Source organism: Gallus gallus, chromosome 3, assembly GCF_016699485.2.
Source record: "Gallus gallus isolate bGalGal1 chromosome 3, bGalGal1.mat.broiler.GRCg7b, whole genome shotgun sequence".
In the NCBI taxonomy this organism is placed as follows: domain Eukaryota; kingdom Metazoa; phylum Chordata; class Aves; order Galliformes; family Phasianidae; genus Gallus; species Gallus gallus.
Window position 1 is genome coordinate 4093890 of NC_052534.1, and position 24165 is coordinate 4118054.

The 24165-nt window shown below is 40.6% G+C and overlaps 2 protein-coding genes across 2 annotated transcripts in view; one reads left to right on the forward strand and one right to left on the reverse strand.

Annotated features, from left to right (window-relative positions):
• CFAP61 (cilia and flagella associated protein 61) overlaps nucleotides 1-7318 on the reverse strand; it is a 91574-nt gene extending 84256 nt beyond the window's left edge. The window contains exons 1-6 of the mRNA XM_046939341.1: nucleotides 7217-7318; nucleotides 6777-6927; nucleotides 5142-5292; nucleotides 3109-3185; nucleotides 2427-2494; nucleotides 1303-1429 (exon numbers count right to left, since the gene is read on the reverse strand). Of these exons, the coding sequence (XP_046795297.1) occupies nucleotides 1303-1429; nucleotides 2427-2494; nucleotides 3109-3185; nucleotides 5142-5292; nucleotides 6777-6919 (566 nt within the window). The 5' untranslated portion in view covers nucleotides 6920-6927; nucleotides 7217-7318. The remainder of the gene's footprint in view (nucleotides 1-1302; nucleotides 1430-2426; nucleotides 2495-3108; nucleotides 3186-5141; nucleotides 5293-6776; nucleotides 6928-7216) is intronic.
• Nucleotides 7319-7367: 49 nt separating this feature from the next.
• CRNKL1 (crooked neck pre-mRNA splicing factor 1) lies at nucleotides 7368-19676 on the forward strand. Its single transcript, XM_419315.8, has 14 exons — nucleotides 7368-7434; nucleotides 8743-8895; nucleotides 10354-10445; nucleotides 10557-10715; nucleotides 11073-11239; nucleotides 11731-11909; nucleotides 12532-12702; nucleotides 12925-13116; nucleotides 13985-14044; nucleotides 15025-15105; nucleotides 16891-17130; nucleotides 17528-17629; nucleotides 18208-18456; nucleotides 18858-19676. The coding sequence occupies exons 1-14, from the start codon at nucleotides 7387-7389 to the stop codon at nucleotides 19023-19025; spliced, it is 2061 nt and encodes a 686-aa protein (XP_419315.2). The 5' UTR covers nucleotides 7368-7386; the 3' UTR covers nucleotides 19026-19676.
• The last annotated feature ends 4489 nt before the right edge of the window (nucleotides 19677-24165 follow it).

Sequence of the window (24165 nt, forward strand, 5' to 3'; positions counted from 1 at the left end):
AGGCATTACCTTCCATTACCACTGGTCAGTATGGACCACACATTATATGATATAGCCTCCCAGGGACATGCTTGTCCCTAAATTTCAATTGCTATTACAAGGACCAGAAGCACTTCTTAAATCATGGTACTGCTACACAAGCAAAAAGCAGCACTTACTAAAACAAAGAGAAACAACTCCAGAAAGAATCAAAATCAAAATTATTACCTCATTAAACATTACCCTGCATGTGTTCTTGGCAACATGAAGAGGAAAACAAGTGAATCAAAATGTGAAAGATACTAGTTATATTTTGACCACAGTACAAAGAAGAAGGTACACAGCACTGACAGCATATATAATCCAGCAATACATGCAGAAAAATGCCCTAACTGGGGCTGAATCTGCATTTCTCATTTACTGTACTCAGTGCTGGCACAAGCCCAGAAAGTTGTCATTTGGCATAAACAGCAGAATTCAAATGGCAGGAAAAAACACAGTGGTAAGGTCAACATACAGGTAGACATCAATAGGCATTCAGCTAGAGAAACTTGCAGCTGTGCCTGTTGTACCTGCTGACAGTAGAGCAGATTGACTAGTTTTTTCTTCTCCAATTTTTAAAGACCTTTATGGCTTGAATCCCAAAACAACAGCAAAGCTGTTGATGTGTGATATGCGCAAGCATATCATAAAAGAAAGAAAAACAAAAACAACAACAACAAAAAAACCCAACTCATTGCTCCAAGCTGCAAGTATTGAAATACATAACACTGTGGAAATTAAAAAAAATAATAAATTATCCTATTATTTTCTTAAACTCTCTCAACAACACTGATGAGGCAAGCTCCCCTGAAACACAGTGACAGCAAATGTATGAAGTGCCTATACAGAAAAACTGTATGAAAGCAAAAGGAGAATATCTGTGTCTGAAAGACTAGTGGAACCAGGGAGTCTTTCTTTTTAATTCCTTTATATGATAAACTCTCCTCCTCAGTCTTTGCTCCACATCATACAACAACGAAATAGTTTGAATCTGTTGAAAAGACCTGAAATTCTATGCAAGGCAGTAAAGCAAATATTCACAGAACAAACGTTTCTGACCAAAAAAGTATTAATTTGATTTCTATTATATCGAGAAACCTAATTTATGAAAAAAATACAAATGATCTCATGAGGAAGAAGGAAAAAACATCATGATCAGAATACAACTACTTAGTAAGGCTTTCAAGCAAAATCATGGCCATTGAACTGATGCTGTAGATCAAAATAGGAATTTTTGTAATTAATTCAGACAAAAAAGTAGACGTGAGAAAACTGCATTACCTTGCTTTGCGAACGTGCAGCTGCGGGTGATACGGATGTCTGGGACATACAAGCAAAGTAAAGGTTTTACCCACTGTTGAACCTGGAGCAGTCATCATCTTTTCAAAGACACCATCCAAGCCTGGCTCTGTGAATGACAAAAATCCATTAGGAGCAATAATGAAGTTTCATTATTTAAACTTTTTAATTATCAGGAGAGTTATTAGAGGAAAATGAATTTTTGAACTTAAATAGTAATGCTCTCAATCTTGTAAGTAGTGAAACAGTAATGTCAGTAGCATAAGCATGTTAAATAATTGTTACGGGATTAATTTGAGGATTATTCTGCCAGTTCTCCTAGTTCCTCTACATAACCAATGTCTATTTCTTCAGTATCCTGTAGTAGACAGAGGTGAGAGCCAACCATTAAGTAGGTGCTTAGCTTAACAGTTAGTCTGAATTCAGGACTGAAATTCCAAGTCAGATGCTGCTCTCAGATGCTGAGTACAGTGTGCATCTTTCCATCTTTTGTACCACTGCTCTAAAAGAATCCTGGCTTCCTTCCACACCTCCAGCATGCCTTCTGTCCCTTACCAATGAATCCTCTCCTCTTGTTGGACTCAGCTAAGTGAGAGAAAGTACCTGATGTGACTGGGTCAGACATATAGGTATGACACCTGACAGACAAACGTAGCTCATTCATTCATATATATGTATATGAATACATATACACATGGCTTGTTAGTCATTGCCTGCATGCACCAAGTGGTAAATATCAGTAGCTGCCTGCTACAGAACAAGCACTGATCTCAATCTCTTGACTCCATTCATCTGTAAGTATCACTGAACTTGTGGGATTTTATTTCTAAGATCATTTTGAAGCCCCATCCATTTCTGGCAAAATTAAAGACTGCAGGAAATGGATAGACTGCTGAATGAAATATGCTACTACATAAACCACTTTTACAAGGAAGGTCCATTAGAGGATACTTTAAGGTTATGGCTTCTGCATGTTTAGAAAATAGTAACTGCTTGCAATATATATTAAAAAATAAAAAAAGCCCAACACCACAGTCCACCAACACAGCATAGTAGTGGTAATTAGTTGTCATTATTTTAAGTCTAAAATAGTATTAAATTCTTACCTAAATTCTCATCAGCTGGTATGAAGAGAAGTATAAACTGCAGTTCTGGTATTGCAATAAAAGTTCTCCTGGACAAATAACATAACTGTATTCAGTCTGTCATAACTTCATCAACTCATCAGCTAGTCTTTTAACACATGACATTTATTCTCCAGTGGCTCTAATCTTCCCCTCATGAGCCCACATGGCTCAAAAATTAAAGCATTTCATTTAACACAAATAATATGACAAGAAAATCACCTGGGCATTTTTACTGTTTCTTTCTACCCTATTTCTCTATTTCCCAATCTTTAGATTTCAAATATCCTCCTTTTTATATCAGTTTCACCATAGTGTACCATTCCATTTATGTAAGTCGGTTCTAAGCTATACCAAATAACCTAAGCAATCACTGAGTACTGAGCTAACACATTATATATATTGTGCTGTTTGAACCAAATAGTTTGTAAATTCACTGCATAATCTGTAGCTAGCAAATGAGCTAAAGATGATCTGGGAACAACCATACTCCAGAAACATCCATAGCTTTTGAAGCTTCATGCTCAGTCATAGAAGTTTAGAGTGGAAATTTAGGAAAGAAAAAAATACATAAATTCCATCTGCCTTGCAACTGCAGTACCAATAGCAAACAATGGGAGCAGATTGCACATGCTTCACTACAGAAAGTTATATATTAACTCACCTGATGATTTCTTGGGAACATCCAGCTGCGTATTCCTCTTTTGCCACAAAGAGATGCATGAACAGAGTGTTCAAAGGCTACAACATGAAGAATGAGAACCTAAACACCATGCATTTCATATTTATTCTCTATCCTGGGGTTAATATGTACATTTCCAATATCTCTGATCTGCCCTCAAAATGCGTGTAGGAGTAATTCATTGCCTTCAAAGCATGTGCTCTACAAATAAAAGATGGTTTTAATATTATAATTTTTCCTTATGCAAAATTTTAAAATCTGATTCATGCTCAAGCTTACTGTTAGAGTATGCTTTAGATACATCTTTATTAAAATTTTATCTCTTTTTGTGTGTGTGTGTGTGTCAACTAATAACATTTTTCATTAACCAGGGCAATCAACAACTAAATCTTAATGCTTACTTAATAAAGACATTCTTTTGTTTCTTGCCAGGTTTAAAGAAAGAAAGAAAGACCTTACACCTAAAATTGTTTTTCCCTTACAAAATGTGGGAGAATTACAAAACCTTTTGAGTGCATTGTTAGACACATTTGAATATGCAGGCAGAAACAGAGGTGACTAAAAGATGCCTTTTTCCTATTTGCCAGTTAGCCTGCAAAACACATTGCAGAAAGGGAATCTCATCAGAACACATACAATTGTTTTGCCAGTGCTGAAGCACAAAATATCCACTGAATCTTCTACATAGACTTTAGAAAATCTGTATTCTAGAAAAATAAGGGTTGTTCTGCTCCTCATCAGTATTCTGAAGCATCTCCCACTTCTGTTTATAAGCAGTAACATGCCAAAGCTTTTTTTTTGGTTTGTTTCCTTTTCTCATTGTACACCTCTGCATTCTGAAGTCAGCTGCAGCTTTCCTACAAGAGATATTGTCAAGTAGGCAGCCTGAGGAAGGGCGTGCAGAGCCAGCAGCACAGTGTAACACAACAGGGGCAGCTGTGCAGTGAATGAAGTGGTTGTGTCTGCAATATGCCTGTACACAAAGTACTGTTCAAATGACAAAGAAAATAGATTACAAGAAAATTGGTTTTTCTCCCTTTAGTCCTATATAAGCTGTAATAATTGTTTCTTTTAACAGCAAATGCAGCAGTTTTAAATATAATCACTGTATTTGTCAGTTTTTCCTGCAAGCCATTGCTTAATAATGCCCAGAAGGCTGGAAAACTGATGAACTGTCTGAAGACGATTTCAGTACTGCCAATACTGTCTGCTAGCTTTTGAATGTTTATAGTCAACATTTCCTACCTTTTCTCAGCAATCACAGGATGATACAGTTCCTAGGTGGGCTGAATGATGGACAGCATTCAAATGCAGAACTTCTAAGTGCCTATTTCTAGTTGCACTAAGGGTAATCCACAAACTTGACCGAGGAGCCCGTGTGAAAACTGGCACCAGATAGAACAGAGTGCAGCCATCTCCACACCAACACTAAACAAGGTCACTCCACAATCAAGCCTCCCATGTCAGGATGGTCCTGTACTCAGTGTAATTAACCATCCTTCAAAGGGTGGTGTGCTCCCCATCCCTTATTCTCTCTGAATCCATTAAATTTGGATTCCATCTTGTAAAACAGCACAATTTGATTCCAAAAGGTAAGAAATGAGAAATTCATTTCCCTTACAAGGAAGGGAATGTCACAGACATCACAGCAAGGCCTCCACCTCCTGCATAATTGCTCTGCTAGAGCACCAGAGCTGGGTAGGTTTTTCGAATGAAAACTGGTAACAATAACAATAGCTCATTGACTGTGCAGTACATTAGAGATGTTTTGCTCATGTCTGGCAAAGAACTTGCATTCTCTAATGGCTTCTGCCAGGTTATCTTATGTCACTGCAATGGCAAAAGCACAGTACTCGTGAACTTCCTGATGGTTTACTAAGGAACCTGACCATCATCTTCCTCGGCCTGAATGCATCAACTCCACCAGAAAGAGATTTTAGATGCCTATGTATATTTTCTTATACACGAGCTTTCACTGAAAAAAAAAATCAACTAAAATAATACAATTTACTTACAGTGCATTTGTTGTTAACATAGTTTTTATTTAAGAATGATTCCCAGTCGGACTGATCAGTGATATTCCAATTTGGATAGTCGAGAAAGATGGCGTGGGCTATAGCCTCATTCTTCTCATTGCAGAGTGTCAGAGCAAAAGTTGATTTTTCTCTGTGAAAACAATTTAATTTTGCAGAACTTGAAGAAAGCACATGGCAGATTTACACTTAACAATCAGGTTTTGTAAATTTAATTATTTAACAAAAGTGAGAGGTGTTTTCGTTTGTTCTGTTGTTTTGTTTTTCATACATGTGTATGTGAACAACTTCTTCAAAGACAAGCGAAGACAAGCAAAGACAAGCATGTCTCAGCTCTTGAAATATATATGCAATTAACAAAATTCTTCAGTTTTTCCTCAAAGTGCTTACAAATGTTTGTGGTTTGTGCCTTCACATCACTGGCATTTTTGCAAAGGGAACTCATTATAAAGCAAGTTTGGTATCATTTCCTTCTTCTCTTCAAGTTTTCATCTCCCTTCCCTCCCCAGTAAATTATTGTTTGGAAATAGAAAAAGGAAAAATCACTAGAAATATTACTGAAGAGCTTCAGTCATCTCTCTTTCTCTCTCAGTTTTCCAGACTCAAACCCTACATGTGCATGTACTCAGCTACAACGAGTAACACTACCGATTATAACTCAGCTTGTTAGAATGTCACCATCCTTAAAAGTGCTCCAAGGGTCAGGCTCAATCAAACTTTATTACCCACATCTTACCTTGACATTATTGTTTCAATTCCAAACAGTTATCTATTTTATTCTTTTATTAAAATAGCTCACATGATTTATCAAATCCTGAATTACTACATATTTAGTATGTAAGTGTTTTGTCTTCTTCATATTTTTCTTCATACATCTGTTTTTCCCCAGATAGTTGGTATCTGAGGTATTTGGATAATTGGAAAAGCCTACATGACCTTGTGGTATTTCACACAGTTTGTCTCTATCTGTCATTCATCACTTCATAGAAAGATGAAATGATCAACGCTTTCTGTGTGAATTCCAATAACAGAAGACTTCTGCCATCAGCCACTTCTCTGAAGGTTTTGCCATGGAAGCTGCTAGGACACAGATACATAATAGCCTCCATCCACCTATTGGCAGCTGGCAGGTAGGAAAGGTTCCCTTCCATTAAGGAAAAAAAGACAAAGATTTAGACTTACATAAGAAAAGAAAATGGAACAACTGAGACCACACAGTGATTAAAACCCCTAATCCATGCCCCTCTAGTTCTATCACTCTGCAGTGGACAAAAAGGAATCCATTAGATGGAGCCAGGTGCTGACAGCCGATGCAGGATCCTCCTGGTATCACCTGATAACAGCCGAGAATATTTCATCCTAACTTCACTGAAGAGGAAGTTGTGTGAAGCCAAATCCTCTCCACTGTACCGACTGCAGCGATTCAAGCCTGCACAAAGTCTTGCGCGTGTGAAGCAGAAAAGAGGTGAAAACAGATTTCCTTTCCCTTTTTGTGAGCTGCACAAGCAGTCATTACACCACACCACATCAAAGCCCATAATGGTTTCTGGTATCTTAAATAGAACAGAATTCCTTGAAGTTTCCTGTAAGACGAGCCCCAAAAGTACTGTTACTTACAAAAGGTACGCTACATCAATCCTTCCAAAAATGTCTTCTGTGAAATGGGTGAAGAGGCCGACAAAAGCAGAAGCATCGTGCGCCTCTGTCCTTCTGGAGTGCACCACTTCTGTATGTCCCCTCAAAGAGGTTATTGCCGTCATCTCGGGATCTGCAACAAAAAGAAGGAAAACAATGCTGGTTCTGGCAGACCCTGCCGCAGTCACAGAATGGCAGAATCATTAAGGCTGGAAAAGACCACTAAGACCAACGGGTCCAACCGCCAGCTCGTCCCCACCGTGCCCGAACTGCGTCCCTCAGCGCCGCGCCTCCCGCCCACAGCCGCCCGCGCCCCCGAACTCCGCGCCGCAAGGGGGCGCCATTCACGGACGAAGCGAAAGGCGCGGTGGCCGGAGGGGTGCGAGGGGCCTGAGAGCCCGCAGGCCGCGCCGGGCACTCACCGCTCCGCTACCCGGCAACGCGGAGCGGCGACAGACGGCGCTGAGCTTGCCACAGCACCGCTCCGCACCGCCGCTACCGGGACGCACCGCCGTTACTCCGGCAACCACCCGCGCCGGCGCTACGTGAGGTCACAGGTCGCGGGGCGGAGCTGGCGGGGAGAGACGACAAGATGGCGTCTACGGCGGCCGGCAAGCAGCGCATCCCCAAAGTGGCCAAGGTGGGCGACAGCGGCGGTTGCGGCCTTCGTTTGGGTGCTGCGGGGTTGTGTGGGGGTGGTGCGGAGAGTGTGGCCGGAGCGGCTGGCTGCGCCGGGACCTGCGCTTCTCTGGGCGGCCTCAGGTCCCGGAGCGGCCTGGTGGGGCGGCTCCCAGCGGGCCGGAAAGCTGGCGCCCAGCGCCGTGTACCCTGCAGTGCCTCCCGGCTGCGGCACCGTACCCGGAGGCGGTCCGAGGGCCGCGGCGTGTCCAGGTCCGCTGCCGTGCTGTGACCCCGCGGTTGGGAGGAAGTGTTGATCTGCATGAAAGCAGGAAGACCGTACGGGAGGTTCTGAATAGGATGGACCTCTGGGCTGAGGCCAGTTGTGTGAGCCTCACCAAGCCCAAGTGCCGGGTGCTGCGCTTTGGCCACAGCAGCCCCACGCAGCGCTGCAGCCTCGCGGCAGTGGCTGGCAAACTGTGCGGAGGTAAAGGCTGCGGGGCTGTTAGCTGACAGCCGGCTAAACGTGGGCCAGCAGTGTGCCCAGGCGGCCAAGAAGGCCAACGGCACCCCGGCGTGTGTCAGTGGGAGTGCGGCCAGCAGGAGCAGGAGGTGACCGTCCCTCCGCACTGGCACTGCTGAGGCCGCACCTCGAGTGCTGCGCTCAGTGCCGGGCCCTCACTGCGAGAAAGACACTGAGGGCCTGGAGCGTGTCCAGAGAAGGGCAGCGGAGCTGTGAGGGCTCTGGAGCACAGTGTGATGGGGAGCGGCTGAGGGAAGCGGGGCTGTTCGGTCTGGAGAAGAGGAGGCTCAGGGGAGACCTCCTGGCTCTCTGCAATGACCTGAAAGGAGGCTGTGTGAGGTGCGGTCGGCCTCTGCTCCCAGGGAACAGCCGTAGGATGAGAGGGGATGGGCTGACGTTGTGCCAGGGGAGGTTCAGGTTGGCTGTTAGGAGCAATTCCTTCTCCCAAAGAGCGGTGATGCACAGCTGCCCAGGGAGTGGTGGGGTCACCATCCCTGGAGGTGAACAATGGAGATGTGGCCCTGTGGGACATGGTTATTGGGCACAGTGGGGATGGGTTGATGGTTGAGCTTGGTGATCATATTGGTCTCTTCCAACCTTAATGATTCTATGATTCTTAGTGTAGTGAGCTTTCTCATCCCCATCTGCTGGACAGCAGCTGTGGTGCCCATCCTTTCTCTCAGGGGCCTCCAAATCATTCTTCAGTAGATGCTTCACATAGGAAGCCACTGGACCCAACTCATCGTGGTACGGTTTTTTAGTTTTCCTTTGGAAGGGGAAAGTAAACCAAATGCCATTGCTTTACAGGTGAAAAACAAAGCGCCTGCAGAAGTTCAGATCACAGCAGAGCAGCTTTTAAGAGAAGCGAAGGAAAGAGAACTTGAACTTCTTCCACCACCTCCTCAGCAGAAGATCACAGATGTTGAAGAGCTAAATGACTATAAGCTACGGAAAAGGAAGGTAAAGAGGGGGAAACCCAACAAGTTTTATGCTTCTATAAAGTGCTAAAATTCAATATTTTCTAATGTAAAGAAGGTGTTCTTTGTGTTATTACTTGTTCGGTTTTTAGGTTAATAATTCTTAAAATAAAATAAAAAACAATGCTTTTCATAGAGAATGTGTTATTTTCATGCAAAAAGTAAGTCATGGAAGTATGTTGTTTAACAAAACTTGGTAATACACACGATATCAGATATCTGCATTCAATATGTTTGGAGCATTGCAAGGGTAATTACATGCATGATTTATATGCAGTTTCTTATTCACCACTAATATGCCAGTATGACATAACATCAGCTGATACTGGTAGTTTTTTCCATCTCAACTGTTTAAAATTTAAATGGCATACAACCATACTGATACTGCAAATGTTATTTTTGTCCTTATAGTTATGCTATTATGTAGCACACAATAGAACAAATTTCTGCACTCGATGTCTTTATGTTTTGATGATTGTCTAGAAAAAAAACCATTCTACTTGTGAGATTTCAGATACATAGATAGACACACACACACACACACATATATATATATATATATATATATATATATTCTCCTTTCTTATTTAAATAAGGGCTGCTTTGTTTTTGCAAACTTGACAACAGTTTTATTCTGCATTTTTCTTCAATGATTTCTGTCCTGGATCAAAATAAAGTAAAGCAAGAGTATTCTTAACAGTGAACTTGAAGTGTTTTCAACTAGAATTACTTGGTTATTTTTCAGATACAGACAATGTCTAAAGATAGATTGTTGTTGTTCTTGAGGTTATTTTTTAATCTCTTATACGGGTGGCAATAACAAGCTACTGCGTGTTAACTGTGTTAAACCATGTTTGACTGATTTATATACTGATAGTATTGATCCTGACAGTAGCCAAACACAACACTGGAGATACTGTCACCATTGCACTGAACTGTGAAAATTGCCTAGGACGTTTGATGCCAGAATATTAAATCCAAGGAATAATCGTAGGGTATCTTGCCTTAAAGAAAACCATAGAATGTTGTACACACGTCAAAGTAAACTCATGCTGGTACATCCAGATGTATTCAGGATTGTGCAGTGATTGGATTCCAGCTCTTGCTGGAATCTTTCCAGCTATTTCTATTGAAACAGCTAATCAGGAGACTGGGAAAAATAAAAATAAAAAGTAAGAAGGTAGTTTTAGTATAGTTGGTTATTATCCCATCAGTATTCCAGGTATCCACTTGCAGGAACTTGAATGTAGTCCTTATCTCTATGACAATCAGCATTTCTAGCTGCTCTGCTATGCAGTTTTTAGAAAGTGTCGTATTGAGTAGTTATTGTTATTACTACATGTGACACAATTATTCTAATAATAATAATCTGTAAATCATTTATGAAAAGATAAGTCTGCACCGAGGATGTTTTTACTTACAGAAGTAACTTTCTCCTCAGACTTTCGAAGATAACATAAGAAAAAACAGAACTGTTATCAGTAACTGGATAAAGTACGCACAATGGGAAGAAAGCTTAAAAGAAATACAGAGGTAATTATGTTATGGCTGTAGATCTCTTGTAAACCTCTTGAGACACAGGCTGACAAACCCTGTCCGTGCTTTGGAGGCACATTATAAGCACAACTTCTCTTTGCTTTCCAGAGCCCGTTCCATTTACGAGCGTGCTTTAGATGTAGACTACAGAAATGTCACCCTTTGGCTGAAATATGCGGAAATGGAAATGAAGAACCGCCAGGTTAATCATGCCCGAAACATTTGGGATCGAGCTATTACCACCCTCCCCAGGGTGAACCAATTCTGGTATGTTCACAGAGAATGGAGCATTGCTTTTACCCTAGAGAGTATGGGTCATTGTTATATCTCTACATAATGCAAAAGTGTATTGTATTCTCTTTCTGCAGTTCTTTAGGCTGATCCCCAAAAATGTAAAAGCTTAATTTTTGAAAGGTTGTATAGTTTTGGAGTGGTAAGGCTACTGCAGAGAAGGATGTTTGTGTATGTGCACACTGCCAGTCACAATAGTATCTACAGTTATTTCTGGAGTGCAAGTGGGGAATAGGTGGTAGAAGTGTCAGTGATGCTCTTATTAAGCACTTGAAAAATCATTGTAATTTGTATTTACTAAGTGATTGTAAACACTAGATCTTGTTTTCTAAGGTATAAGTACACTTACATGGAAGAGATGCTGGGGAATGTTGCTGGATCACGTCAGGTGTTTGAACGCTGGATGGAATGGCAACCAGAGGAGCAAGCTTGGCATTCCTATATTAACTTCGAGTTGAGATACAAGGAGGTGGATAGGGCACGTACCATTTATGAAAGATATATCCTTTTTTAGTGCATTGTGACTCCTATCCAAATTGAGGCATGAACTCTTCCTTTTGTTCCGATTCTATGCTGGCTCCTTTTTACTGTGATGTTCTGGGAGTAAGCCACCATACTGGGAGCCAGCAGTAGCTCTTAGACACGTATTTAATAGATGTCTCCAAATGTAGTTAAATATATGGATCCTGCTACAACAGGGAACACTTAACAGCACCCATCCCCCTAGATTATTTTGTAGGCATAATTTGTTCCAGTTTTCTCCTTCCTCACCTCTCCCTGACTCTTCCTTGACTTCTATTCCTTTTATTAAAATTCGGGTTTACAGTACTCAACATGATACCTCTGCATGCTCAGAGCTGCTTAATGTCTTCTTCCCAGTTGTGTTACTTGCATATGTTGTTCTTAGGAGTTGTTTTGCCTGTGATCGCTGAGAAGGATGTGATTTGAGAGATTCAGTTCAACTGCTACTGTTTCTTTAACATAGCTCTACTCGTTATTGTCCATCCTGATGTGAAAAACTGGATCAAGTATGCCCGCTTTGAAGAGAAGCACTGTTATTTTGCTCATGCCAGGAAAGTATATGAGAGGGCAGTGGAGTTCTTTGGAGAAGAGCATATGGATGAGCACTTGTATGTGGCTTTTGCGAAGTTTGAAGAGAACCAAAAAGAAGTAAGGTTTCTTTACATCAGGCTGATACTAAGCACCTCCACAAGATTTCTTTCTGAGTATCAAACTCAAGGTCCCTTAACATTCACTTCAGTACTTATGTTTTCCAACATCTTTGTGGTCTTATGTAGTCTGAGTTAAGGAATCAATCTTTTGCTTAGCTTATATTTGCTTTTTGGTGACCTTGAGGAAATATGTTCTAAGAAAAGTAAGTGCCCAGTCTCTCAAGCCTCAGAATAGTGCCATTCAATCTCGTATGTGTCCTTTAGTATAAGACTGTAGCTTAATTGCATGCATAATACAATACAGAAGCTCTATTAGCCATAGTTTTGCAATTAAGCAATTCAGAGCATTCTGTGAACCCCAAACTACAGACTCTTAAAAATACTTGAATCATTTCAAACCTGTAAATGAATAAGTGTTAGTAGGTTTTGGTATTAACAGATTTTTTCTTCTTTGTTTCTCTTCAGTATCACCCTCCAGGGAGATCTGTGTTAGTCCTGTCCTAAAAAGATCATTTGCATTAAACATTGTTAAAGGATCAGTGAGATACTAAAACCTACATTATGGGGTAGGAGAGTAGTTGCATTCCAAATACAATTCAAATGATATTTAATATTTTCAGTTTGAAAGAGTAAGGGTGATCTACAAGTATGCCTTGGATAGAATTCCAAAACAGGATGCCCAGAATCTCTTCAAAAATTACACCATTTTTGAGAAGAAGTTTGGAGATAGAAGGGGTATTGAAGACATAATTGTCAGCAAGCGAAGATTCCAGTATGAAGAGGAAGTGAAGGTATGTATTATGAATGTTCTCTGGGCTCATCATGGAAATAAACTTTAACCCTCCTCCCTTCCAAAGCTCTAGCTTAAGCATAGTTCAGACAGTTTTTGCTGGTAATTCAATGACTAGTTTTAAAGGGAAAATTCTGAATAAAAACTAAGTAAAGGAAAAAGTTTTGTTATTTGCAGATAATTAAGTTTCTTTCCCATTTCTCTGCTCCTGTCTTTCTGGAAGGCAAATCCACATAATTATGATGCGTGGTTTGACTACTTGAGGTTAGTTGAAAGTGATGCTGATGCAGAGACTGTCCGAGAAGTGTATGAAAGAGCCATCGCTAACGTTCCCCCAATTCAAGAGAAGAGATACTGGAAGAGATACATCTATCTTTGGATTAACTATGCATTATATGAAGAGCTAGAGGCAAAGGCAAGTAGTAAGAACTCACGTTTTTTTCTTTCTGGAGTACTTATCTTACACAAAGTAGCTACAGGTACCTCTAGAGACCTAAGAGCAACAACAACAATCTGATTTGTTTTATGTCATTAGCTACAGGGTTTGCTATTTAAGCATTTGCCCCCTATACATACAGTTCTATTTGCGTGAAATAGTCCTCCCCTTGTATGAAGAGAAAAGCATTTGTTTTGCCCCAATTAATGTAGAAACTGACTGATAAAAGAAAAAAACCAGCTTTTCCTAGCCCTATCTGAATTTCCTTTTCCAGACTGTTGCCTGAACTTGTGCCAATACTGGTACAAATTGTATGTAAATAGGTGTCTCCTCTGTTTTTTATCAGTTAGGTAACGTAGTATTACAAATACAGCAGAACAAAACTATTTGCAAAGTTGTTCTGTGAAGCAGTCAAGTTCTTGGTACAGTTACCTTTTGAGGTTTGTCTAGGGTGTTACCAGTCATGTCATATAGCTGTGTTTGATTTCATAGAGTAATAGTTCAGTATAGCCGTTCAGTGTCATGTAAAAGAAAAAATATATATTTTTTTTCACCCAACTGACAGCACTGATGGTTTTATTGGCTCATTCTTAATGAGAATTTTTTTTAAAAAAGAGACCTTACTGACCCACAGAATTTACCATCTTTGAATTGTGAGTGCACATACATAGACAAATACATACATATTTTTAAGTATACATAATTCTAAACTCCTGTACTTAAAAAATACTGTTCTACAGTTTGACAATCATTGCGTGATTCAAAACAGTGTAATTACTGTAAGGTAATCTGAGTAGTGAATGAGGAACTTAATTTTTTTTTTGTTTAACTTTGTCTGTTCTTTCAGGATCCAGAGCGAACCAGACAAGTTTATCAGGCATGTATTGAGCTCCTTCCACACAAGAAGGTATGGCTCCTCCAACAGTTCATATAAAGTCCTATGTTGTAAACTGTAAGACCAAGATTCTTTAATTTTCTCTCTCAAATTACTGGTTCAGATACTGCTTAAATTGTCTTTAGTTAAGTGCAGTGAGGGCTGCAAGGCTGAGATGCACAAGCCCCTCCCAAAAGCTGCTAATGCATTTTTGCATAGCCTGCTCACAAACAAGGGAGTTGTTTATCCAGGATTTTTTGTGGACTCCCTTCTACTTTCACGAAGTTCATCTTCTGAAATTGGTAGTATTTCCCCTGTAAGTTAAGGAATTAGAGAACTGCAATTTGCATCGTCAGTGGGATATAGCAGGCCACACATCAGTGTCAGATTTCCTCATATAGACGTGAAGCCAGTGTTTGATCAGCATTTTCAAATCTGCAGGAGTGCTATAAAAAGCTGAAATACCACCTACTTAGAGAACAGTTTAGTACTGTTTAATAGTAGAGAATATCTTCTCTTCTTTCCCTTGTTTGCTTTCCTTCTTAGAAAGGCTGATCCTTTCCTAGCTGTTCTCAGCCTAGTTGCCTGTAGTCTCTGCAAAATATTTGTCACTCAATTTTGTGTGGGGTTGCTGCCTTTTATAGTAACTTTGTAATTGTTTGCCTGGTGCCCACTGAAGAAGGTGCATTTCATAAACTATAATGAGGGTGTATATCCCCCACAGCTGATATAGTTAGCCATTCAGTTGACTGATAAAATACTTCATTTTCTTGAAAAGATTTCTGTCCTGGCTATTTTTACTTCACATCTATAGGGGGGTAAATTACCTTGATGTAGAGGTTGTTTTGGGTCACAAATTCTCACGTTTCCAACAGAAAAACACTGAAGTCAAACACAACTAACTGCAGTATTGATAATGTGAGTCTGTATATAGATAGTGATCTTTTGTAAAGAACACATGCAGAATTATTCACTGAGCTTCCAACCCATGCATCATGTTCTTTTTCTTTCAGTTTACATTTGCCAAAATATGGCTGCTGTATGCACAATTTGAAATAAGACAGAAAAATCTTCCACTTGCTAGAAGAGCTTTGGTAAGTTTTGGTTAATTCTGTAATTGATTTCCCTAACTAGTCGTAACAAGGGAATGGCATTAAAAGGTCTTAAAAATTGTCCTTTGTAAATTGCTGTTTTTAATCCACTTAACTAAAGCTTCCTAGAAGTCTGCAGGGACCAGTATTTACTGTCATGTATGATTTAAGGAGTATAGCTTGATATGATGAATTAGCCAGAGATCGGGATGAATACAGCTTTCCTGTTTCTGCTGGCAAAAGATGTATCTAAATACAAGAGTACAAATCAGCTTGCTACACTTAGAGTTTTAACTACGTCTGGTTTGTTTAAATGATACCTGTATTAGCAGTTGCTTTTAAAAAATTTAAATAAACAGGAGTTTTTGATTCTCAGACATTCAGACTTGCATAATAACATTTGAGTCTCAGCTACTTGGTTGTTGACAGAAGCAACCATGGGGGCTTTGTGCAGCTGCAAGAGCTTCTGTACAAATTTCCCTACCATGTCAGAGAATGATAATATGTTTTGGCAGCAAAAAAATTTGAAACGAAAAAATTGTTTTCCGTTCAGTTCAGATCCTCTGAATAAGCTGAGTGACAACAGTGGACTTAGTTTATCCTCCAACATGCTAGTAAAGCTGTGTTTGTTGAGCTGGACTTCTGCCCTTGCCCAGGAAAAAAAAGCGAAGCAGAGGGATTTACTGAGACTTAAAGTCTCCCTGCAGGAGAAGGCAACCATCTGTCTTGAAACATGCTGTAGTTCTAGCATGATTTGAGATACCCTTCTTCCATTCTAGAAGGGCTACTTTGGTCTCTGTTGAAATAGTTCCTTCAGTTTATTTTAGACTTCTCTTTTGCTGGTCTTTTCTCTATTGTTGTTTAATTTCTGTTGTTTAATTTGGCAGATTTTTGTAGTGTGTTACTTTTAATTATTTTTGAGACAAGATTTTGTAGATGCAGCCATAGTCTTTCTAAGAATTGGACCTAGATTTGGCAGGTAGTTAACCTTGCTTTTGCAGTAAACTCACTCTGAACCACCTGTTTGGCAAGAAGTCTTGCTTCTGGCCTGACATAAGGGTATCTAGGCAGTATGCTGTCACCACGAAGAAGAGGAGCATAAGGGGAAAGCTATGTTACCCTGATGATCTTAGAGATCTCTTCAAATCTAAATCACTCTGTCATTCTTTATCGCAGATATGCCCAGTCTTAACTATTGCTTTGAAATGTTTCCAAATTAAAAATCAGGAATAGCTTTCTCCTGGTTTGGCACTTGTGGTTGAGGACAAGTAGTTTCCTTCAGATGTTGAAGCATATCAAAACAGAAATATTTGTTTTTAATCTTCTCTGTCCATCCTTTACTGTAAGTCAGCAAGCAGGTAGTGTGGATAATTCTCTGTGTCCAGGAGGCAGTTTCTTTTGATATTATTTGTTTAACATCGTGTTTGGCAACTCCTCAACTGGAAGACTGGTACAGACTGGTAGTGTGTTTTCTTCATCTTTTGATGCAAGCTGAAGTGCGTGTTTGTTGAGCCATGGTGAGTTCTAACTGATGCCTCATGAGGAATTATTGTTAGTTAGAAGTATAATGAATTAGAAAGTTTTCTGCTTCAGAGTTCTCGTTGATGTTTTATAGGTGCTCCCCTCATTCGCAGCCATTGATTGGATTTCCTACTGGTCCAGACTCTACTAAAAAATGCATTTTAGTTCAAATATTGAACAACAAAAACTTACTTAGAAATAGTGTTGCTTTTTTGTTTCTTTTGCAAGATCTTTTAAGTGGTTTTTGGTTTTCTTGTTTCTTAACAGGGAACATCCATAGGCAAATGTCCGAAAAACAAACTTTTTAAAGGTTATATTGAACTGGAGTTACAATTGCGAGAATTTGATCGTTGTCGAAAGCTGTATGAAAAATTCCTGGAGTTTGCACCAGAAAACTGCACATCATGGATTAAATTTGCTGAACTAGAGACCATTCTTGGTGATATCGATAGAGCCCGTGCAATATATGAATTGGCTATTAGCCAACCTCGACTAGACATGCCAGAGGTAAGGGGGAAGATGCATTTCACATCTTAACATAACTTTAAGATATTTATTACGTTATTTGGCCAGTTAAAATGTAAATAATCTAACAGCTTGAACAGATCTGCTTACAATAGCAGCCTAATCTGTCTCATTAATTTAGCATCTGTTTCTTAGCAGGATACACAGGACTATAAAACCCATGATAAAATGTGGCAGGAGATGCATGCTTCCAAGTGTAAGCTAAATGGATTATGTGGACAAGACTTCATGTGACTTAGTATCAGATATCTGAAATTCATTTTTACGAAGTTCATATTTATCTATGCTCCTCTGTTAAAGAACTTCTTTGGCACTATCTCTGTGTTAAATACAGAGCTGTTAGAAGCTGTGAATGTACGGAAGGATTTCTGTTTTCCAGGTTCTTTGGAAATCCTACATTGACTTTGAAATAGAGCAAGAAGAGTATGAGAAAACGAGAAACCTTTACCGCAGATTACTTCAGCGGACACAACATGTCAAGGTATGGGTGGGTACCCAGAAAGTGAAACAGGGCTTGAATTGGATCTCTGGTGGGTGGAAAGATTTGACTGCTTTCGTTGCCTGGCTTTGTTGAAATAGACTGAAAACCTAAGTTCAGTCCCATGTCTACGTTGCTGAAAGGTCAAAGACATTTTTAACTTGCGTAACAACAGGTCTGTCATATTTAAGAAAGAAAGCTTTGTAGAAGCTTTGCAAAGCAGCCCTCTTCTTGCTGAGCAGCTTTGGAATTTTATTTGCTAAAACATTGCGAAGAAATACTCATTGTGATTATTTTTCTATTGTAACTTGATGCTGTAACTTGACTAAATTCAGACAGATCTATAGTAAACCAAAACAAGCAGTAGAAATTTGTTGAGGTTGCTACAGAAATATTCTTTCCCCTCAAAATGAGGCAAATCTCACTTACTTGAAACAAACATGAATTTTCTAGGCATTTGCTTATAAAAGCATGCTTTTGGTTTGTTGGTTTTTTTTTTTTTTTTAGCTGCTTTGGTTTCTCTATCGCTTACTTATTCAGGATGGAAGTTTCAGCTTGGTTTTTGATTGTTTTCAACATAGGTATGGATTAGCTTTGCACAGTTTGAGCTATCTGCAGGAAAAGAGGAGAGTTTGTCAAAATGCCGGCAGATTTACGAAGAGGCTAATAAGGCAATGCGAAACTGTGAGGAGAAAGAGGAGAGAGTCATGCTTCTGGAATCTTGGAAGACCTTTGAAGAGGAGTTTGGAACTGATAGCACTAAAGAGAGGATAGAAAAACTTATGCCTGAAAAAATAAAGAAGAGGAGAAAACTGCAGGCTGAAGATGGGGTAAGAAGAACAAAATATATGAGTAATCTTTCTGAAACCTTGGTGGCTTTCCACTGGGGTCTGGAACTCAAAATCAGCTGTGATGGGTGCTGTAACTGTGTATTGATATTACTGCTGTAACTGAAGAAAATCATTAGCAGAAGTCACATCCTGCTGAGTTCCTTGCCCTTCAGTGAGGTAGGTGGGCAGTTGATTCAGAGTGAAAAACCAGTGCTCAAGGTAGTTTAATCTAAAACTTTTATTACTGTATTATTCAGCTTGTTGGTTTTAGCTGCTATGGATGTTCTAACAAACATTGATTTTAATTTTATCTCATTTCTATGTTTATTAAAAAAACCTGCTAATAGCTAACATTAACATGTAAATTAAACCTGCTTTGTGGTGTTTCTTTTCCCCTGTAGTCTGATGCTGGCTGGGAGGAATATTATGATTATATTTTCCCAGAAGATACTGCCAATCAGCCTAATCTCAAACTACTTGCTATGGCTAAACTCTGGAAGAAACAGCAACAGGAGATTGAAGCTGCAGAAATGGATCCAGACAAAGACATTGATGAAAGCCAGTCTTAAGGTGTTGCCTTCCCCTGCTCGTCTTCTTGGGCATTGTATGCTATTTTCAGTGGTGATGAATAAACATTCTTGAAGGGTTTTGCTATTTTTGACTTAAGACATCTTTGGTTTGAGAAACAGCACCATGTTGGAGGTGATTCTCTTGATTTCCATCTACTGAAAGGAAATGTCATGGAGCAAGACCTGCTTATCCACACCAGTGTTCTGAGAACTGTGAGAAGTGGATGGCAGCTTTTGTTTTTAGGGCAAGACCAACTGTTGTAAGGCTTCTGGAAAGCTTCACAGTAGTGCTTAGGGATGTTAATATACCAAGACAACAGATCTACTTTCTTTAATAAGAAAGATGTCTTCAACCATTCCTGATTGATATTTTTCCAGTAATTCTGTAAAATATATGTTGTTCATGAGGGTAGTTGAAAACAAAAACCAGTTGGCTGCAACTTGTTCAACTTCCAACCAAAGTAAGCAGTTATCCCAGAAATCTGATCAGGATGGACAAGGATAGAAGCTGAATACGCTGAAACTAACCCATGAAAGACAAATCTGTAGAAATTGCTACCGCAGTTTTGTCTGTATTTTAATACTTAAATATATTGGCATTATATTTTATAGCAAATAATCTATTGGGAAATAAAGTAGAAGTGTAAATGGACTTCTCACTCTGCTTTTTCTACTTTATAGGGCAAAAAACATTGAGGGGAAGTTTTCTCATTTATATGCTCTTAGGGAGGCTTTTTTTTTCCCCCCACTTTTTTTGATTGTAGTGGGGAAAAAAAAGGTCTTGTTCCACTGCAGCTCCTGCCAGGAGAGACCCAGAAAAGTCATGCAGGACTGCATGGCTCTGGGTGGTGGTCAGGAGCACAGGGGAGAGGAAAGGAAGAGTGCATTTACCTGCAGCCTTACCGTTCTGGTGAGGGCCGAAGAATGCATGTGCTGGAGGTACGCCCACAAACATGGGAGTACCAGGAGAACAGATTTGTGGGAAAGCTCTCTCAGTTCTCTTGGGTCATTTGTTGGAGTGGGTGCTTATCTGAATTGCCTGCAGGACAAGTTCTATCTGTGCAATCCTCTGCTTAATCTGGAAAGACATTCTATCCCTGTTTTGTCCCGTGTTTATTGATCTTGTTAATTACTTAGCTGGCTGACCAGAACAAAAAAAATTGTTAATTGAGAGATTTTGTCCTTGGGTTACTTGCTAATCTTCACTCTTCTGAATTAAAAAAAAAAAAAAAAAAAAGAAATTTGTGTTTTCTAAACAGCCATATAAGTTTATGCAGTCTCTCTTAAAGCCTGATTATTTTGTGTGATGTTGTTGTTGTTTTATTTGTTTCCTTTGATAACTGCAGTGCAACTGATGGTGTGCTGCTGAAGTCTGCTGTATGTTTGCGCCAGTTTTTCCTTAAATCTTCCTCAAAGCTTGCCTGGTAACGCAGTGCTGTTTCTTTATGACAGCTGATCATATCATGTTGACGTACAAGAGAAAAATCTAGTTTATCTAAATTTTGTCTTAATTGATACGGTTTCCTATGTCTTCTGGGCTTAAATTTTGCAAGGATTTTGGTTTTTAATTCTTTCAGTGAGAGACAGCTGCTGTGGTCCTGCCGCATCCCAGCAGCCAAGCGCAGCCCTTGCCTTCCTGGGGCTGGCTGGGCGTGTTGGGGCACCAGGGGGCAGCAGAGATGCTTTGTCTGCGGTCTTCTGTTTGCAAGTTTCAGTCTTTGTTCTTAAAGAGGCTGGGAAATACTGGGAATTCTGTATGTGCTGGGGCTTCTGCATGGCTCAAAACGCTTGAACCGTGCTTGAGGTCTAATGAGAACAGCTAAAGATATACCTTTTCTGCACCAGTTTTTCCTTAAAGTTGTGAATTGCTGCTTTTGAAAGAGAAAAAAATGTGGCAGAAAAAACGTGTGTACATCAAAAGAGAGTAGGGGGGAGAGGATCCACAGAGCAGCTCTGAGAGCACTTCAGGCTTTGTGATGCCTATGCAGGAATAATAGCTAAAATCTGAAATGCTAACCACCTAAATAAGCTCCTGTTGTGCAGATCTTACCTCAAACCTAGTGAAGCTTTTTCTTTACAACTCTCGAGCTGACTTAGCTGAAAGCTAGAGTGGTGTTTGCTTTCATCTTAGAGACAAGTTGAATGAAGAACACTGGACAAAAACAGTAGCAAAGTGATCCTTGTGCTAGTGTAACAGAGAGATCAAGGGGTATTTCTAATTAGTAAGGCTCACATTTCATTTCCCTGTTCTGCTCTCCCCTGCAATGACTTCCCAGAGGTATGATGTGGACTTGTGCAGAGATGCGAGTGAGAGGTGGAAGTGGCATCTTCAAACCCTTCCGTTTCTCCATCTCCTTGCCCTGTGCCTTCCAGCATTATTCCACCTTTATCTGCCCTCATTCCAAGTCTTTGGGATCTGATTTTTACCTCTCCTAATCATGGAAGAGCTATAAGGAGCTATGTGGGGAGATGTGCCAGACATCTGCAGTGGTTGCAGTGATGGGACCGTGTGGGTGAGTGAACTTCCCAGCAGCCACCTCCTTCCTCTCCCCACTCATGCATGTTGCAAGCTTATCTTCCAAAAAGCAAACAGGAGGTTTTTATTCCATAGCAAGCTAAACAAAGTGTATCTTGTAACATAAGAGCAGCCAAACACTGCCATTCTGAAAGCGTGTGTTTGTTTGACACTGCACACAAACACAGGGATGATTGGGTACATCTCTGAACTTCTTGCAGGCTTTGTTAGTAATTGTTCTCTGATGTTCTTCCCCTCATGTAAACTCCATGTCTGGCTGAAAGACTTCGTTATAACAGATTGTGACACCTCTCCCGACTTAATTACTTCTGAGGTGGAGGAGGAATGTAAAGCTGATGGGGCTGAATGCTGCTGGTGCTGCAGCTCTGTCTGTTCTTGGCCACAGGGAACTCTCCTTTGGGTCCCGTTCCATTCAGCCTCCATGGAGAAACAGTGTTCCCTAACGTCGTCCTTGGAGATCAGGTAGAGGAATCTTACTGTTATGTATATGGATTGTCTTGTGAGTGCTTCCCATTGTCCTGTGCTTCCTGACTTCTATGTCTCTGAGACACAAAGAAACATGAGTGCACTGCCCAACATTTTACCCATGCTTGGTATTGGGATCCAGCTGTTGCCTCTGGCTCTCTTTCCCTACCAGAGGATGCCTCTGTCCCTCAGCAGGCTCCTGTGTCCTATGCTGCACTTGGGAAAACGAGGACAGAACTGCTGTAACACGTGTCATTTCTGATGGTGATGGTGAGCTAAATTACAGCATGCATCAAGAAATGGAGGCTCTGGTAGAGGCTATAATGTCATCTCCCTTCTCCTTGATGAATGCTGTCAGTGCCTCATTTTCCTTTGGAGCATCTGTCTCCTGTAATGCTCTTTGGCACTGACCCCAGTGCGGAGATTCTTCCCCCGCATGGATTCAAACTGTCCCCTTTCCACAGCAAGACACAGCCACAGCTGCCTCTGTGGGCTGTTGGTGATGTTTGGCTTTAACTGAGCGAGGGCACACTTCGGCAGGTGCCTGTCCCTATCCTTCCCCACCACGTTCTCCATGACAGTGCCATTCTGGCCCGGTGGTTTGTCTCAGGAAGCTGATGCCCACCACGTCAGAGCTTGTTGAAAGATCAGGAAATCAAAGCTGTAAAACTCCCACAGTCCATGCTGAGCAAGAATCCACAAACCTCCACGATGACAAAAATCAGCCCTGCATGGAAGCCGCAGAAAGAGCGATTGGCCTCATGAAGCTGAGCCTGCAACGCCTCCAGTGCTACCTGGAGAGCCTGGTTCTGTGTTCATTCCATGGATGCTGCAGTGCTGGTAAAGCCCAGTTTTGCACTTACTGTCAAATAAGGTTAGGGAAACTGCACGTTGTTAAAACATTAGCCATACCACTATGCACCATTTAATTTTTCTGTGTGGATGTTGTGGCACTGTTGGGCCATGCGACCCCATGCACACCAAAGACAGTTTTAAAAGGTATTCTTTGTGATCATTTTCTGACTTCAGCTTTTCTTTTTGCAAGGGTGCGGTTTGGTGATACTGAGTCTTCAAAAGGACTGTCCTCAGAAAAAAAAACTGCCTAACAGTGGAAATAATGTTGAAGAACTGCCCCTAGCCCAATTACGGTTTCAGTAAGTGGTACTTCACAGTTGGGTGCTGGACACTAAGTAGGATTAAATTACTACTGGGCAGTCAGAACAGATGCATAAGTGATTTTTTTTATGGGGCTATGACACATCTCTAAAAAGCAATTAGGTTTCAGAGGAAAGCTTTGCATTCAAATTCTGGCACTTTTATGATAAAACTGGCTGTTGTTTTTTCCCTTGCCAGATTAAACACTGCTAAAAACCACACCAGAAAGCACGCTGCACAAGGTGACTTTGTAGGAACAACTTCATAGAGGTCCACGTTCCTTTTAAAAGCCTTCCAAGCATCACGTTTTCTAAAACTAATGCCAATGCAGCCAAAGGCCCTGTATTGGCCAACCATCTTAATGCTGAAGCAAAGCTGAAGGAAGTCACAGAAGAGGATCCTGGCTTACAGGACGGGGCTGTTTGAGGTAAGGGACACACTGGGTGGCCTGCGGAGGTGGAGGAGGTCATGTTAACAGCCACTGAGTTCATGACAGCTGCGGAGGATCCTTCATGAGCACCAGCCAGCAGTTGGTTTGATGATGCTTTGGTCTGATGATAAATGACACTGACTCAGAGCATGGAGAACGACTTCGCTCCTTGCAAAGTGCACATCCAGAAAAAGTGTGGAAAGCCGTGGGTATACACACATACAAAAATACCTATAACTGTATTAGATAAACAAGTGATTGATGCTAACATGCTATCTGTTGCTGTATAATGAATATGTATACTTAAAAGAACAGAATGTGCAGGCTAGTTGGAACATACATATTGTAATATTAACCACAGGTCTGGAGATGTAATGCATAATTTACAGCTGCCTTGACGAGCCAGCTGCCAACCGTTTCCTTACCACTGGCATGGCCACTGGAGCATCTGAGCTCTTCACAAGTATTTAAAAATAGAGATAATCTTGTTCTTCCTCCTTTCTCTCCTGGTATATAGGAAGGATAATTTGATTATTTTATTAGGATTTTGTTTT